An 18,187-nucleotide genomic window follows, 5' to 3' on the forward strand; every position below is an offset into this window, starting at 1 on the left:
GAGCTTAATCCCCTCCTTGGGGAGAAGGATATATAATTCCCCAGAGCTTCAGTCTCCTGCAGTGATGTTAGAAAGCAGACCTGATCTAAAAGGATAACTCTTTATTCTAGGGGACACACAAGGCAGGGAGAATGGGGTGGTTGAATGAGGAAAGTGGGAAGTGGGAATCCCTATGAACTAACAACTGACCTCCCCCTAAATCCTGAGGGTTCAGGCTGTCTGCCTGACCCTCTTTTGATCAGTTGTTGGGGTTGTTCTTCCTCCTAATCTAATCTAGTTGTAAAATGAAGTTCAAGGACAATTTTAGGGATAGAGAGACTCTTCTTTAGTAGATGGCTTTCTACAAAGTCCCAATCTACTTTTCTCATCTTCAGCTGAAACCAGAGGAATTTGGGGTTCACTGGAAGATGATCAATGTCCAGAGAGGCTCTCTATCTCAGAGGCTTCCTCTCAGACCATAAACTCCAGGAGGGCTCCCAAGAAGAAGTAAAATAACCACTTTTAATCCTCTCAGCTTTTCTGTTCCTTTTTTGGAATCTTGGGTCTTCCTTGACCCTCCCCCCCCCCCCCATTGGTCTTTTGCATGCTGGATCTGATTTTTTTCCTCTTACACTAGGATTATATAACGAATTAGTGGCAAAATCAGAAATAGGGCCCAGGTCTCCTGATTCAGTCCAGTGATCTTTCCATAAAGTCACTTTCCTAAATTGAATGGATCATGAGATGGCCAAGTTAAATGAGAAATCAAAGTATACCCCTGAACTCAAAGCAACAGCTAACCAGAAATATACAGACTTCAGGACAGGGTTATGCTATAAAAAGGGTCCCATTTCTTGAAGAACCAAGTTGAAGAAAAAAATATTTATGGAGAACTGTAAAAGCTATATCCAAATCTTGACCGAGTAGATAAATCCTTAGAAAAATAATATTCAGATACCCCTCAGAAAAACTGGGTTATAAGTTATGGAACAGGCTCGTGAAGGGCAGAGGTAAGAATAGATTTCATATGTTTCAATCAGTTGCATAAAGATGCTGCCAAAGATGAAAGGTCATGGTTACACTTGACCCACTGAGATTACTGTGTCTAAATTCCCTGGAAAATCATCATAGATTGGCAAGGCTCCTGAGTAAAGACCAATGAGAGGCACAGATCCCAGTGGAGAAATAACTGGGATAGTGGTTTCAGATGGAGTCAAAGGGATTATAAATGGGATAAGAGAAAATCATTCTGATAAGCACGAGGATAAAATGAGATGTGTTGTTCCTGCTATCTGTAGGAGGTACATGGATGTTGCTTTCAGAACACTGTACCAAAGCGAACCAACCTTATTAAAACAAAAAACAAAAACCAGCTCATTGGTTTAAGCTTTCAGTAGATGTTGAGATCATATTTAAAAGCCAAGGTATGAAGGAACAAACTTTGGAGGTCCATTTCCCAGCTTGCAGGTTGAACACCCACACTTCTTGGCCATGAGATGTTTGATTATATAAAATGTATTGGTCTTTACACTAGATATGGATGTATGTTAAAGGGATTGAGTTACTATTTAGCCTATGTTTGATAAGTGGAATTAGAGGGTGGGTGGACAAAGAATTGCTTTATTATTTGCTCAATAATCTAAAGCAGCAAGTCTGCCAAATTTTATGTGAAGAGCACTTCAGGCCACTTAGAAAACCACACCAATGTTATCTATGCTCTATTGTATTTCTACTTATTTTGTTAAACAGTTCTCAATTATCGTTCAATCTGGTTTGGGCAGCACTCAGGAATGTTGTAGGAGTTAGGAAGCCCATGGCCCTGAATTCTAGCTCATCTATTAACTAACTATGGGAGAGGTCTCTAAATTTTGTGGGGCCTCAGTTTCTGCATCAAACAAATGAGGGAGGTCAGGTCAGATCTTTAAGATCCTTGGAAGTTTAAACCTTCTCTGTCCTATGAAATGCTTTAGAAAGGAAGGAGTTAGCAGGAAAGACTGACAAATGTTTATATGTTAAGCCGATAATTTATGAGTAAGACAGATCAATAAAATAAAATCCCACAGCTGGAAGGGACCTCAGAGGTCTTCTAGTTTAATCCCTACAATGAGTCAGAGCTAGGATTAGATCCCAGAGAGATACCAGACTGCCTCATTATTGATGTTCTCACAATTTTTAATGGATTAGAATCTACTTATTCTATCAATAAATTCTTAATGATTACCTATTTGCCAAACCCTGGACTCAGAGCTCTAAGACATATAAATAAGAATAGACTGATAAATGTTTAACATTCTGCTTTCTGGGAAGGGAAAAATATGTGCTACATATGCTTAAATTTAATTTACATTATTAGCTTTTCCCCATCACTCTCATACGTCTAGACAGTCAAAAAAGCCATCAATCAAGTCCTGATTTGTAGTGTTGACTCATTTCTGAGGGGTAAATTTACAACAGGATACCATGAGCTAAACTAGTATAAGCTGACTTCAGGACATCTCTGGATAGAAATGGGAAAGGATCATGGTCCTCAAGGAGTTCACAGTCTAATATGCAATAGAATTCAATTCAATTCATTAAGAACCTGCTCCAGGCACTGTGCTAAGTGCTAGAGATACAAAAGGAGGCAAAAGACAGTCTTTGCCCTCAAGGAGTTTATAATTTAATGGAGGGGCTTACTATACTAGTAAAAACAAAGTACTGGAAGGGGAGGAATGGATGTAAGGAAAGAGAATGTTGAGGGGGAAATTAGTTTGATTGGGAAGATTCTCTTTCTTTGGATCATCCAAAATGTATTTCCTGTTTAAAGAACTTTTTTGCTCTTAGGCTAAAAGACATGATTGATTGACACATGTTTTCACCCAGTTACCTTATTAAGGTAAAAAGGGAGGGGTTGGTTTTGAACTCTCACACCCCCACCCTTTCCTTACAAAAGAGTGTACTAAATAGAGCTATGGAAGATAAAAATGGAATGGTAGATTGGGACAGATCATGAGGGACCCTGAATTCCTAGCTAAGGATTCTGGGCTTTATTCAGTAGGCAAGGGACACCATTTCAGACCTCTGAGCAAGGAGTTAATTCAGGCAGTCAAATATCAACATTTAAGGAATGAATAGTACCTACAAGAACCATTTGGGTTTTTTTTTTGGTTTTGTTTTGTTTTTTTTAATAAACCCTGTCAACATGGAAATCTAGAGATCCCCAGTTTATTTAGTTTGAGTGTAGAAACCCCAGGTTTTGACCTTGTCACTGGAGAGGTTTCCCCCTGAGGGAAGGTCCCTCTTCACTAGACAATAGACATCCACTTCAGCTTTGGTGCAGTAGGTAGCACAAGCTGGTCTGGGAAAGGCTTCTGGAGACAAAAGAGCTACTTGACTTCGCATGGGATCTGCCTCCCACCTATTGTCTGGTGAAGAGGGACCTTCCCCCCTCAGGGGGAACCTCTCCTGTGACAAGGTCAAAACCTGGGGTTTCTACACTCAAACTAAATAAACTGGGGATTTCTATATTTCCATGTTGACAACCCTTACCTTCCATCTTGGAGTCAATTGACTCCAAGACAGAATGGTAAGGGCTAGGCAATGGGGGTTAAGTGACTTGTCCAGGTTCACACAGTTAGGAAGTATCTGAATTCAGATTTGAACTCAGGTCCTCTCAACTCCATATGTGGTGCTCTATCCACTGTGCTATCTACCTGCCCCTCTGTCTATCTTTAAAGTATACAAAGAGCTTTTTATCTCATTCAACTTTCACAAAAAACCATGTGAGGTAGATGCTATTATTGCCCCCATTTTATAGGGGAAGAAGCCAGGTCCTAGGTTTATGTTCCTTATCAAAGACTATACAACTAAGAAACAGCTGAAACAGGACTTGAATTCAGATCTTTTTGATTTCAAGGATATTTCAAGCCCTGTATCCATAATACCATACTGCCTTCAAATCACATTATAACTATGAAGGACAGCATAGGAAACTGAGAAAGGACTTTAGGGAACCATAATAGAATAGAGCTAGAGGGGGGAAACTGAGCCTTATAGAGGAGAAATGATTTGCCCTAGATCAAATGAGTCCCATCAATTTTCAATGCATCATCATTTTTAACCTAGTACAAATATAAAGTACAATTTCTGTAAATTGGTAGTGGTTCTTTTCAAATGGCACAAAATTAAAGAGAAATATCCTTTTTCAAATAATGTCATTTGCTGTTCTTTAATAAAAGTGTTCAATAATCTGGACCATGCCAATTTTTTTTTTCTTATCCCCTTTCATCTGAACTGGAAAATCAAGATTTTACAGCATATAATTGACACCTTATATACCAGGGTCTCATTCTAACACTAATTCCTCTAAGACAGAACTCAATATAAGGCAGGTTTGCCTTTGGATCTTGATGCCTGCAAGCATTATGACCTTGTTATAACCTTCTTTCATGTACAATCAGTTCCTACTCCAAGGGGCCTGAGAATAATCTGATAACTAGGCTCCAGTGAAATGCTTGGCCTTTTGAAAGTTTTAACACATCTTCCCAGATGTCTCAACCATGAGATCTTAGTGTGTCCATGAGTGGGCAAGGGCTGCAATCTATATCACTGGAGGGGGGTACCAATAATAAAGGCAAGAAGATGTCCTGTCCCATCTCTCTGCTCCTTTCCCTTTGGAAGTTTTTATGCCCTTTTATGACTTCCATGGAATTTCACAGGTCCAAAATGGGGACCTAATAAATTCTCTTCCACAGGGAATATGGATAGCATGTACTCAAACCAGTTATGGTAGCTGCCATTGTGCTGAATGGTATCTTAGATATCTAGCTCTAGGCTACACTGTAATACTCAAGAGATCTCCAATATATCAGTTTGGGAGCTTCCTCCATTGATACATATAGCCATCAACACCTACCCATTTTATGTGTGACTCTTGGCCATATCATCCCATAAGTTTGTCATGGGGGCATCTACCTAATGCTCTAGAGACTTTCCTTGCTTTCTTCTGACATAGGAGGATGCCAGTGAAATAATGGCTGGGCACTCATCATCCCTTGTCTTGGCCACAAGATCAGCCTAACTTTTATTGCTTGCTGTTGACATCCTTTAGTCATCTTCTTCTATGATGTTATATGTTGTAGTCTCTTTACACATTCCTTGAACCCCCTAAGATAATGTCATGTATTGGATAATCATTTTTCATTCTTTAGTATTTACTGCTTTCCATGTCTTGCCACCATACACCAAAAATGGTAGAATAGGCGTATTTACAAGATACAAGATGGGCCTTTGTTTCCGTGGGAAGCTTGGGGTCATTAAAGAAGCTTTGCAATTTCCCAAAGGCAAGCCAATCTGCTCTGCTCCTCCAGTTTAGTTCTAGGTCCAACTCTGCTCTTCTATCCCACATGCCCCAATGAGTAATGGGTTTCCAATCTCCCTTGGTTCTGGTGAATCTCTCTGTTGATGACCTCTAGGTTTTCCTGTATGTTGTTCTCACTTCACTTTGCACCAGTTTATATAAGTTTTGTCATAGAACAAACTCTTTTTAATGCATTCTGTAGGTAATATTGGTTTATTGTTGATATTTTCTGTTATCTTTTTTGAATATTAATAAGGACTGAATTTTTAAAAAGCCTTTTGTCATGTTCCCCTGGCCTATTAGTTCTTTGATATTCTAATTATTGAGCCTCCTCCATCACATATCTCCTCTATACCAGATATTTGGTCCAAAGGAGCCACTTTCCCCAGTTTTGTTCTCCTTGGTATTGATTTTACTTCTCCAATAAGTAAATCTGGGACTGTGATCTTGGGATAGTTGGCTTGGTTAGCTTTAATGGTGAAAACAGTTTGTCTTGTGGGGCTTTTACATACCTTTCCCATTTTTCTTCTACTTGTTGTCATCCATTTCATCCTGAAACATTTTTGGGATGATAGCTTAATTTGATCTTTTGACAAACTTTCTTTAAGTTTAAATTTAAGCATACTGACTGTATTCTCCTTGAGGCTAGGTCCAATCTTTTGCTTTTCTTTGTATCTTTAACACTTAGCAAAGTGCCTGGAACATGGTAGGAACTTGAAAATGATTACTGACTGGTTTTAGTAACTGTCCCCTTGCCTCTCATTACTTTGAGATAAGGCTGGTTATAATTCTATTACAATTCTTCATAATTAAAAAAAATAAGTTTACACTTGAAAATGGTACTGCCTTTGGCATTTGACTCTCTCCACCTCCCTGGTAAGTCAAATGTTTGTTGATTAAGGCCCTTCCTGAGCTCTTTTGGTCTTATGGTGACATCAGATTTACAACAGTTCAGCTTGTGTATAAATACTGACAGTGTCAATACCATTTTGTTTGTCCATTTCCTAGCTTTAATGATTACTTATTCAAATAGTTCAAGACCAAACTATTTCCATTATATGCCATATATTCCCCTGCCTCCCATTTACATTTTCTTCTAGATTATAGGCTCCTTGAGGACAGGACCCGAGTTTTGTCTTTTTTTTTTTTTGGAATCCTCAGAGCTTAGCACAGTACCTGGCACATAGAGGGTACTTAACAAACATCTACTGACTTGAATGGATTTTTTATGAATTCTGATCGTCACCCTCTCAGTTTTGTGACTGACAATTTATAGATAACTGATTCAGGGATAATTGACACATTAATAATAAATTCTTTCCTACATGTGAAAAAAAGTTTATTTTCTCTTCTCTTCTTCTTTTTTTTTTTGTGTGTAATATTATTTGGTGAGCACCCTGGCCTAAGCCTATCAATTCTTTTCTTATAGTTAATCAATAACCATTTATTAAGCAGCTACTATGTGCCAGGCACAGCACCCAGAATACAAAAAAGACAAAAGACACAGTCCATGTCCTCCAGAAGCTTACAACTGAATGGGAGAGACAACATATAAGGAGAAGCTTAAGCAGGCGAAGGGTGGGAAATGGTCAGATGACTTGGAGTAGGTCCTCAAACAAAGTGGAATAAAGCTTTGGCATAGTCTATATTCCTTTAGCTTCTCTAATTTTTTTTCTAAATATGTTTTCCCACTCATTTCTTGATATCTCACATTTTCCTACTTGCACTAAAGTTATGGAGCATCACAATATATACTGATTTAATTTGGAGGGTCTCTCAGTTCATTGCAGAAATTCTTTATCATTAGCACAGATATATGTGTGTGTGTGTGTATGTGAGTGTGTGTGTGTGTGTTTATATAAGTGGATTTGTAATTTCATTGGTTTAAGAACTCTTGGTGAGAAGACTCCTATTGATATAAAATATATAGTCTAAGAAGCATAGATAAAACACTTAAGTATTTACTATTTGGTGGGGTGCTTAAAGATTAAAAGGTAACTCTTCCATAGTTAGATAGCTAATGTGTCAAAGACATAAGTTGAACCCAAGTGTTCCAGACTCCAGAGTCAAAAATTCTCTTTATTTACTTCCTCTTCATTATATAGCACATGCAAAATAAAGGTGGATAGGCTGCATAATGGATAAAGTGCTTTATCTGGAGTCAGGAAGATTTGAGCTCAGATGTGATCTCAGACACTTACTAGCTCTGTGACCTTGGGTAAGTCATTGAAAATCTGTCTTCCTTAGTTTCCTTAACTATAAAATGGAGATAAGAGTAGCAACCTTCCAGAGTTGATGTAAGAATTAAATGAGATAATATTTGTAAGCCCTTAGCATAATGTCTGGCACATAGTTAGCACTAGATAAATGTGTATTTCCTTCTTTCCTTTCTAAATAAAAGATTTGGTGTTTATACCTAACATGTTAGTAAATGCTTCACTGGGAGTCAATCCATTAATGGTTAACATGATTAATTAATCTGGAATATATGACATTTTACTCTTTAAAAAAATACCAGGTATCATGATTGCACAAGAATAATCTAGATCAAATTTCTTGCTGTCTTAGGAAGGTGAAGGGGAGGGAGAAAGGGATAGATTTTAGAACTCAAAATTTTAGGAAAAAAAGTTAGAAAATTTGTTTTCACATATAATTGGGAAAAATAAAAAAAATATATAAATAAAACAAAAAAGACATCAAGAAATGATTTTTCTTTAGACTTTTAAAACATATTTGGCCTTAGATATCACAGTAATAGCAATTGAAATTGTTTGTGTCTGTAACTATATGTAAAATCAAAGCAAATATTAACTAGAAAGAAAAAGTTTTTGATTAACTCCATGAACCTGCAATAAGTTAGTGTCTCACTGAACCAAATGTTCTTTTACCTTGAAAGTTGTTGCTGATTCTGGACTGGCGACCACCAAAGGTGAAATCAACACCATGCCAGAAAAAGTATTTGGTCTTTCGGCAGCAGTTAGGATTGAAATGGCCCCTCCCTGTAATGAAAAGTTAACAGACTTCATTAATTGCACATCTGTTTTAGGCAGCAGGTGATATTTCAAAGGGATGGCACCAATGACACCTCTAACCCTAACCATATTTGCCAAGGGTATGAACAAAGGACATTACCTTGGACTAGAAGCTGTGGAATGTTGGATAAACTAGGACTACAATTATTTTATTACAAATGTTTTTCTCTGGGTTTTCCAAGAGCAAACATTTCAGAGAGATATAAATAAAGTTCTTGCTTGTGGGCTGCAAGTTAAACAATAACACATTTACACTTTATTTCAAGCCCAAATCTGGCATAGTCCCAGTCAGGGTGGTGTGAGATTTTTAGTAATCAGATCAGAAAAGGGAGGTGCTTACACTGCTTGCTTAGTAAAGATCACAGAAACTTAGTTCCCAAGAAAAAACACTCGGTCAGCTTCCTGCTACTGAAGGACCAATGCCCAGTTTGTCTGATGAAATAGAAAGAAGATTCCAAGGAGCAGGCACTTAGTAATTGGCACAGGATTTTAAAGTGTAATGTACATTTATAATGTGTCAAGGGCTTTACACTGGTCCAAAGGTCTCCTTGGATCAAATCTGAAAAGTTCATACAAATGGTCCCTTTATTTCTAGTTCCCACTTCTACTGGGAAACTCTACAATGGCAAGACTGAAAACAATCAACACATTTAATCCTCTCTTTATAATCAAGACACTTTTCCTTTCTGGCTTGTAGTGATCAGAAAGTATTATTTGATTGCTACTCAAAAGCCCTGGTGACTTGGTGGAACCAAGACAGTTTTTAAAAAATGATCTGACGATCCCCAAACAGCCAAATCCTATCACCTCAATGAATACTTGCTGGCAACCTTGCATGCAGTTTCTGCACTGAAGATAAATAAGCTTAGACACTAAACTCCTCTCCTACTTCCATGGCCAGGACTCTGATCTCCAGGGCTGTGAATCTGGCACTGACTTACAAGCATTAAACTATCTGGGAACACAAAATACGTGGGATACAAAGAGAGCTGTACAAGCCAGGAGGAGAGAATTTTGGGCAAGAAGGCAAGGCTCCTCCCTTTCTACTCCGTTTCCTCATCCATTTTGTTTTCCCATACCGGGTTATTGGAGTGTAGATGCTTGTAGGAGCAAAGGATCATTGATTTAGAGCTGAGAATAGACACAGAGACCATCTTGACCCTTATTTTATAGATGAGGAAATTGGCATCTAGGAAGGTTAGCTGACTTTCTCCAAATTACAGAGGATTTGGACTAAAGTCCCCCAACTGCTAGTTCAAAACTCTTTCTAACTGTAATCTCTATATTCTGCTGGAAAAGTGGCAGTTGTTCTTTAAAATTCCTCCTTTCTATGTTAGTAACAACTCCACAGAAGAGCAAGGGGTAGGCAAATGTAGTTAAATGACTTATCCAGGGTCACACAGGAAGTATCTGAGGCCAAATTTGAACCCAGGTCCTCCTGACTTCAGATTTGGCATTCTATCCACTGTGCTACCTAAATGCCCCTGAGTAGCTATTATAAATTGTGAAATAACAGATATAAAACATTTTGTGGACTCTATATATACTCTCTGTCTCTGTCTGTCTATCTCTCTCTATTACCACCATCATCACATCAGAGTGTGCTTACCATGGAATGCCCCAGAAGGAAGATGGGAAGCTCAGAGTTTTCTTTTTGCATGAGATCCACATGGAGCAACACATCCCTGACGAAAACATGGAAATCAGACACAACCATCCTCTCACCTTCGCTCTGCCCATGGCCAACTAAAAGGAAAGAAAATAAAATGGAATATCACTAAGTCTCATGAAACGGTAGAAAGAAACTAGTCCTCATGTTGACCATGGTGGCAATTTAGTTCTCTAATGGCTGAAACCTATAATTGTTTTCTCTTTCATTAAAAGATATCAGTTGACTAATAATCAGGTGGGAGCAAAAAAGAGATTGAAGAGTTTCTTGAAAACACTTATTTTCTGCACCATTTAGAGAAAAAAAGGATAACAGTGATCAAAGGATGCTTATCTTAATACATTAAAGATTTGTGGTTCTGTGGATGTATACCTCTTTCACCTATACAAATAAAAACATAAGGCCTAGAGGGCCTTACAAGGTGGTTATAAGATCTTAAATCTAGGGGAAAACAGAAGAAAAAGAGGAGGGAGGGAAGGAAGGAAGGCAGGAAGGCAGGCAGGCAGGAAGGAAGGAAGGAAGGAAGGAAGGAAGGAAGGAAGGAAGGAAGGAAAAGAAAAAAGGAAGGAAGGAAATATTTATTAAGTGCCTATGTTCCAAGCACTTTACAAACATTATCTCATTTTATCCTGATAACAATTCTGGGAGGTAGGTTCTATTTTTATGCTCATTTTACATTTGAGGAAACAGACAGTTAGAGGTTAAGGCTGACTTGCCCAGGACATACAGTTAGTTAAGTGTCTTTGGATGGATTTGAACTGAAGTCTTCCCATCCCCAGGCCTAGCAATCTACCTGCTACTGTACCACCTCACTGCCTAGGGACCTGTGAAATTATCTATTTCAATCCCCTTATTTAAGCAGATAAAGAAATGAAGTCTAGAAAGGTGAAGTAACTAGCTCAAGGTCATCCAAATAGTTGGTGACAGAGATAGGACCCAGGTCCTTGATTCCAAAACCTCTATCAACAGTCTTATGCTGATATTGAACTTGGAGAGTTATTGCATCTTAAAATTTCAGCACTCTTTGGATGACTTGATAATGAGCCTCTCAGTTTAGTTAATCCAGTCCTCAGGAGATTGGCATCAAGTTTATTATTGGGTTCACATTTAATACCTTTCCAGAATGACTTAGACTTCAACAACATTAGGGTTACCTTTGTACCAAAGTGAGACATCAAAATGTGGTTTTGTTTTATCCTATTATAATAATAATAGCATAGCAGAAAAAGAATTAATCTTGGAGTTGTGAATTTCAAAACTACTCCACCTTATTCAGACCATTTTTTAGAAGTTCAGATTTAGCTATTTCCTGATCAATAACAACAGAAATACTTGGAATAACAGAATCAGGTCTTGGAAACCACATTCTCCACCCTACTCAGTGTAAAAAGGTTAGGAAGGGCTGCAGCAAACTCAAGATTTAATTATTGCAAAAAAAGGACAGACCTCTGGGTGGTCCTAGGTCAAGCTAGAGCCACCATTGGCACATGTGATATGCAGGAAGTGAGGTAGAGAACAGCCTCTGGAGTTCTTGGGACTTCCTGTGAGGAGGGCTAGAGGCAGTTCGAGGCTGGTGCTTAAGGTTGGAGGAGCCCTGCAGATTGCTTTTCTTCAGATTGGTCACATGGGTGATAAGGACTGATCCCCTTTCCCTGCTTTGGCTATCTAAGGCCTTAATACCTGCTTTGGCTCAGCCTGAGCCAGAGTGGTTCTGAGTTAAACTTCTTTCCTTCTCTCCCTTTTCCTTCTCTCTGTCTCTCTCTCTGTCTGTCTGTCTGTCTGTCTCTCTCTCTCTCTCTCTTTCTCTCTCTCTCCCTCTAATACTTTCTTCCTCCTGTTGTAATTAAAACACCATAAAAATTTGGCAGCTGACTTGAGTGTTTCATTTAGGAATTATATAAGTGAATTCCTTGGTGACCTTAAATTAATATATATCAGTATTTTAAAGTGATTTCAATATCACAGAGTCCAGACGATCTGGGTTCAAATCCCACCTCAAACACCTATTGGCTAAGTGACCCAGATTCTTAGTGTCCTCACTAAGACTATAAATTTTAGAGAGGTCAATCTGCCTTAGTAGAAGGAATACCTCACCAGGATCACTCTGTATCCATGAAATCGCAAGCGTAGTACAATGTAATAATAATATCGGGGTGTCCTTTTACACATTGTGGCAGAATGATGTCCCTAGATTGCCTGAAAAGTTCTACCAAAGAAACCTAACTCTGATAGGTTCTATGAAGCTGCAAAGGTGTTCAGAAATGACCTAATAAAAGATGGTGTGCATGCCATTTGAGGATTGGAAGAACAAGAATCAGGAATAAGCTCAAGAAGGCTCATTGCCAAAGGGATTGGTCACTAATGGGGGAATTATTCAGATACAGCACATCAGGAAGCCTGCTTTGGGGTGATGAAGTGCTGAATCTTTTGAAGTACTAGAGTGATGATGATGATAATGATGATAAGACAACAATAATGCCTAGAATTACCTTGAGTCTTTCCCTAGCCTTATTCCCAATTGTCCTGTTAGGACATTAACCTCTCACTGGGAGAGGACCCAGTTCTGCCTGCTCACTGGGCAGCTTTCAATGAAAAGAAAAAAAATATGCTTAAAAAGATAAAGGCAAGTATGTTTGCAAGAAGTCTTCCCTAAGAAGATGAGAATAAAACTAGGCCACCCTCTGTCCTACTTGGAGGTCTTTTTTTTTTTTAATGTCACATATTTGTGCTGTTTCTTTCCTCTTTGTCATCTCCCTCTTTCCCATCTACTCTCCCCTCTTTGAAGTACATTAGTTGCTATAGAAACAATGAGGCTGCTGCTGCCTCCTGGTGCCACTGGAGAAACCAGCTGATAGGATGATTTGAAAATTGAAATATGCGGAGACAGAGATTTTTGGTGAACAGAGGCAACATCTGGGAGAAATCATCTCTCTCTTCAAAATCATTCATTCAAAGATCTTGGAGGGATATTAACTAAGTCACATGACACCCCTGGAGGGAGGAATCACTTTGATCATTCTTATTTATAAAATAAATAAACCACATGAAGAGTTAAAAGATATTTTTAGCCCCGGGGTTCTCAACGTGGAGTCTATATAAACATATCTAGCCATCTATCTATCTCTCTACCTTGTCTAATCTACAATATTTCAAATTCCATTTCTATCATAATACTATGTATCCTATTTTATGTCTTTAAAAATAATGATCATCAGATTGCTAGATTGGTCTGTGACACAAACTAGGTTAAGAATTTCTGCTCTGGAATGACAGGCTTGGAGGTGTGAGAGGAAATAGTCTCATTCCTTTATAGTTGTTACAATCACCATGTCACTTTGTTTACTGTCAATGAAAAATGGAATCCAACTTATATAACTCATAAATATTAACAGTTAGTTGGGATTTCACAGATCAGTTGGTCGACTTCACCATTTTACAGAGTAGCAAAATGAGATCCGGAGAGAGGAATTTGCTCAAAGTCACAAGCTTAATAGACCATGGTAAAGACAAAATTTAGGATCACAGGGTTAAAATCTAGGCAGAACCTTAGGGGTTATGTAGTGAAACATACTCATTTTAGAGATGAGACTAAAAATCTAGAAAGGAGATATTACTTGAATAAGGGAACATGGTTTGTAAACGACTGAGTCATGATTTGAATGAACCCAGATCCTCTGACTCCAGACCCAGTGCTCTTTCCCCTATAGATAACATTAGTTCAACATAAAAGCAACAGGAAATCCTCTGTACATTGTTTTTAAAAGACTTCCAATTTAGCACCATGATAGGTCTTAGACTTAGAATTGGCGTACCAACAAGTGTTTCGTTTTTTAAAATTTTATTTATTTTATTCTGAACTTAACAAATACCAATTTAAATAAATATTTCCTTATATGTTATAGAACCAAAAGAAGATTGCACACAAAACCAAATCTCTATTATGGGGAGTTTGCTGTAAAAAAAGAGTATATGATTAATTTAACATCTAATTTGCAAAAACTGTCCTTCTTGTCTTTGATTCTTTCCTTCCATTCTCTTCTCTTTTTTTCAGGAAGTTGGGGTAAAGAGAATGATGTTACTTGCCTTTCTCTGGCCTCTCAGACCCCATCATCAAAAATAAAATACAAGCAAATAAAAATAATAAAAGCAAAACGCTTGCAACAAAATTTCAGTCAAGTAAAACAAATCCTTACATTAACTATGTTAACAAATGTGTTTCTGCACTTTCAGTCTATTCTCTCTCTGACAGGAGGTGGGTAATCTACTTCATCTTGACTCATAGTTGGTCTTTTTTGCTGATCAGCATTCTTGAATCTTCCAAAGTTGTTCTTCTTTACAATGTTATTATTGTAAAAATTGTTTTCCTGGTTCTACTCACTTTATTCTGTGTCAGTTAAAGCAGGAAATGCTGTCATATGCTGAATATATGTTAAATACTGATATTATTTCATTGTCTTTGATTTATAATGTAGTCCCTCTATTTATCTTTTTAAGTATTCTATCTCTGCCTTAGTCATAAGCCAGACAACTCCAACCTCAAATTGTAGAGAGAAAGAAAAAAATAGATATTTACCTGTGGTTATTTTTCTGAGTAGGGAAAGAATAGAGAACTTTTAAAATTCAGCTAAAGTATAATATTTTATTATAGTCCCTTATTTTAGTTCTGTGTGAATCTTTGCATTTCAAGTATGTTTCTTATAAACATAATCCTCTTGTTTTATAGGTGAGTTCATTCCATTCACATTCATGATGTGATGGTTAATTGTGTATTTCCTTTCATTTTATTCTCTTATATGTTTCCCTCTATTTGCCCTATCCCTTACAAAGAAAGTAGTAAGAAAGGAGTATGCTTAGCACTAGTGATTCATAATTGATTAAATCTGCTTCCATTCCTTGCACCTATTCTCTTTCCCTCTTCAGATGCCAATCACAAATAAATATCTATATTTTCCCTTTTAAAACCCCATTTACAATCTGAGGTTGACAACTAATCACTTTCTTATTTCACCCTCTCCTGTGTTTTATATTTCCCTTTTGTTTCTCCATCGAATTTGAGTGCATTTCTACAAGAAACTCTTTGTGTTAATGTGTGTGTGTGTGTGTGTGTGTGTGTGTGTGTGTGTGTGTGTGTGTGTGTGTGTGTTCTATGCTCCTTTGACAAATTCAGATAAAGGTGAGGTTTAAGTGAGAATTACTCTCTGCTTCCTCCTTATTTGTATAATTTCTTTCTTGTGAACCTTGTGTACCTTGTTTATGTGGACTAGCAAATTCCCCCTTCCTCCTTTTTCCTTTAGTATATTACTTTTTTCTGCTCCCTTTTCTTCCTTCTTTTAGAATAATCACAATATAACAAAACAATTTTCAGGTTCTTTATTATTTAACTCTATGACCTTTAGTGATGTTAGGGTTCTGAATGGACATTTGTTTTTTCTTTCCCTATTAGCATGCAAATATTTAATTCTTAGATGGCTTTTCCAATTGCTCAAATGTATTTACTCTTTGATGTTTTTCCTGACTCCTGTGTTTGCACATTTAAAAGCATCTTGCTCAGCAATATTCTTAAAAAAAAAGAAAGAAGAATGCTTGAAAATTCTCTAATTCATTAAAGCCTCACATTTTTTTCCTTATAAGGTGTATGCAACTTTGTAAGGTAAGTTATTCTTGGCTGTAAGCCTATATCTTTTGCCTTTTGGAATATTCCAACCTCTTCTTTCCTTTGTTTTTGTAACTGCCAAATCTTGTGTGATTTCACTTGTGGCCCATTCATACCAGAACTCTTTCTGGTTACATACAGCATGTTTTTCTCTGATCGGGAATCTCTGGAATTTTATTATGATACTCCTGAAGTTGTTTTCATTTCCTTTTCTCCCCCCCAGGATATGACTGGTGTATTCTTTCCATTTCCACATTGTCCTCTGGTTCTAAAAGATCTAGTAAGTTTTCACTCATGATTTCTGAAGATACAGAGTCCAAACTCTTCTCTTTTTCTTTGCTTCATCTTTTAGGTATTTCAAAGATTCTTAGCTATTTTTCTCCTTGATCTGCTTTATAGGTCAATTGTTTTTGATAATTTACATTTTGTTCCATTTTTTTTCAGTCTTTTGACTTTGTTTTAATATGTTCTTGTTAATTCACAGAGTCACTTACTTCTGTTTAGAACATTCTAACTTTTAGGGAGCCTGTTACTTGGGTAAAGCTTTGACCTTCTTGTACTAAGCTGTTTATTATCTTTACAAGTCACTGAAAGTCTATGATTCATTCATTCATATGATAGCCATTTAACCAACTACTCCATACAAGACAAATTGTTATGAAATTTTTGTCCAATTCCCTCAATTCACAATTGAAGACAGGTAGTTTTGTAGATTGGATTTGGAGTCAGAGAGCCTGAATTTGGATCTCAATTCTGCTACTTTGTGGTCATGTAACTTTTGAATGATCACTTGATATCTCTGCATCTAGGCCTACTTACCAGTAATGTGAAGGTGTGGGACTAAATAACTGGTGAGGTTCTTCCCATTTCTAAATCTTATAATCTTATAATCTTGTAATCAAAATTTTGTAATCTTATAAAGTAAGTCATCCACAGTTATACAACTAGTTAGTGGTAGAGTCATTTCCTTCTTTCTCCCTTCTCATCTCTCTTTCCCATTTCTTTTGAAATCAGCAAAGTCTATTTGGTTTTAGTTTTAACTGGCCTTTTTTCAAAGATAAAATAAAAGATGTTAATAATGAATGATGAAATACTTGAAGAGTAAAAGACAGGAAGAAGAAAGGAATAATAAAACTTTTTTTTTGACTTGTGATTTCAATGGCACAAAGAACTCAAGAAAGGGAAACTTTCTATCAATGCAGATTGGCAACTCATCTTCATTTGACAGTGTGGGGTACTAAGACTAGAAGTGGCTTTTCCACAATTACACAGGTAGCCCTTGTTTCCAGGACTTCCTGAAACACTATCCATTATACCATGTTACCTTTCAAAAGGGATGACTGAAGTGAAAATATAGCTCCTATGTTTTACTTCTCACTGTGTTGCTTTCACCTGAAGCTACCTCATGCCTGAAGTGGAATTCTTGATGAATTCAACTAGGCATTTCACACTGAGACTAATTTGCACTCATCAGATGGGTTTACACTTTTGGCAGGTCTGCTGACATGACAATTGAAGGTACCATTTTGTAGCTTTAGAACATATTTAATGAAAATAGAACCATATAAGCTTTTAGCAAAGTGTCTAGCACACAGTAGGTACTCAATAAATATTTCTTGATTGATAGATTCAGTGAATGAATGAAAGAACGAAGCATGATCATAGATCTGCTTTAGAATGAAACATCACCTTTCTTCTTTCCTCTTTCTCTCCCAACCATCATGTTGGCTTTCTCTGATGTTCAGTTTCAGTTCATCAACTTAAATCTCATAATCTGGCCTAAAAGATGTAGGGGCCAGAGCAGGCTTCCATTTCTTTGTGGACTTTTACTAATGAATCCCTTGAACAAGAGAGATCCTAAATAGATGCTCCCAAAGAAAAGACAGAGACTTGAAAGGCAGATGATAATAAAAAAATGAGATTATCTTCTGAGCTTATTTCTCTGAGCATTTTCTAGCCCTGGATGCTTCAATTATCCATTAAAGAAACTTTGGACTGGCTATCCCTCCATGCCTGCAATGATTTCTCTCCTTTTCCCCATATCCTGGATTTAGCAGCTTCCTTCAAGATTCAACTTAAATCCTATCTACTACAAAAGGATTTTCTGGGTGCAAAACCCTCCCCAAACTCACAAAACTCCCCTAGTTCCTTTTCTTCCCATTTACACTGTATATATCTAAATTATATATCTGGTTGTTTATGTTTTCTCTCCAATTAGAATGTGAACTCCTCTACGTCTTTGCCTTTTCTTAAAACTCCAGCAAATAGCACAGTGCCTGGCACATAGTAAGCATTTAATAAATTTCTTGTTGACTAACACAGTAGGAGCTGAACTAAGTAGGTGCTCTCTTGTAATCCCCTGATTTATTTTGATCAAATTGCTCCCTTGTTGGCTCAACAAATTTTCTAGTTTTAAGACCTTTCTCCTTGCTAGGGAGTTAACCTAAAAAGGAGCTGAATAGCTCATCCTTCTGTCACCTGCTAGTGACACTTTCCTGAGGAGTAGTCCTACCCCC

At 37.3% G+C, this 18,187-nt stretch overlaps 1 protein-coding gene across 5 annotated transcripts in view; it reads right to left on the reverse strand.

Moving 5' to 3' along the window:
• Nucleotides 1-18,187, reverse strand: part of MGLL (monoglyceride lipase) — a 214,903-nt gene that overhangs the window by 34,462 nt on the left and 162,254 nt on the right. For all 5 annotated transcript variants that reach the window (XM_016424527.2, XM_056804741.1, XM_016424529.2 and 2 more), the window contains 2 exons: nucleotides 9,959-10,095; nucleotides 8,206-8,316 (listed from right to left, as the gene is read on the reverse strand). In XM_016424527.2, coding sequence (XP_016280013.1) covers nucleotides 8,206-8,316; nucleotides 9,959-10,095 — 248 coding nt within the window. The remainder of the gene's footprint in view (nucleotides 1-8,205; nucleotides 8,317-9,958; nucleotides 10,096-18,187) is intronic.

This window comes from Monodelphis domestica, chromosome 7 (genome assembly GCF_027887165.1).
Source record: "Monodelphis domestica isolate mMonDom1 chromosome 7, mMonDom1.pri, whole genome shotgun sequence".
Lineage (NCBI taxonomy): Eukaryota > Metazoa > Chordata > Mammalia > Didelphimorphia > Didelphidae > Monodelphis > Monodelphis domestica.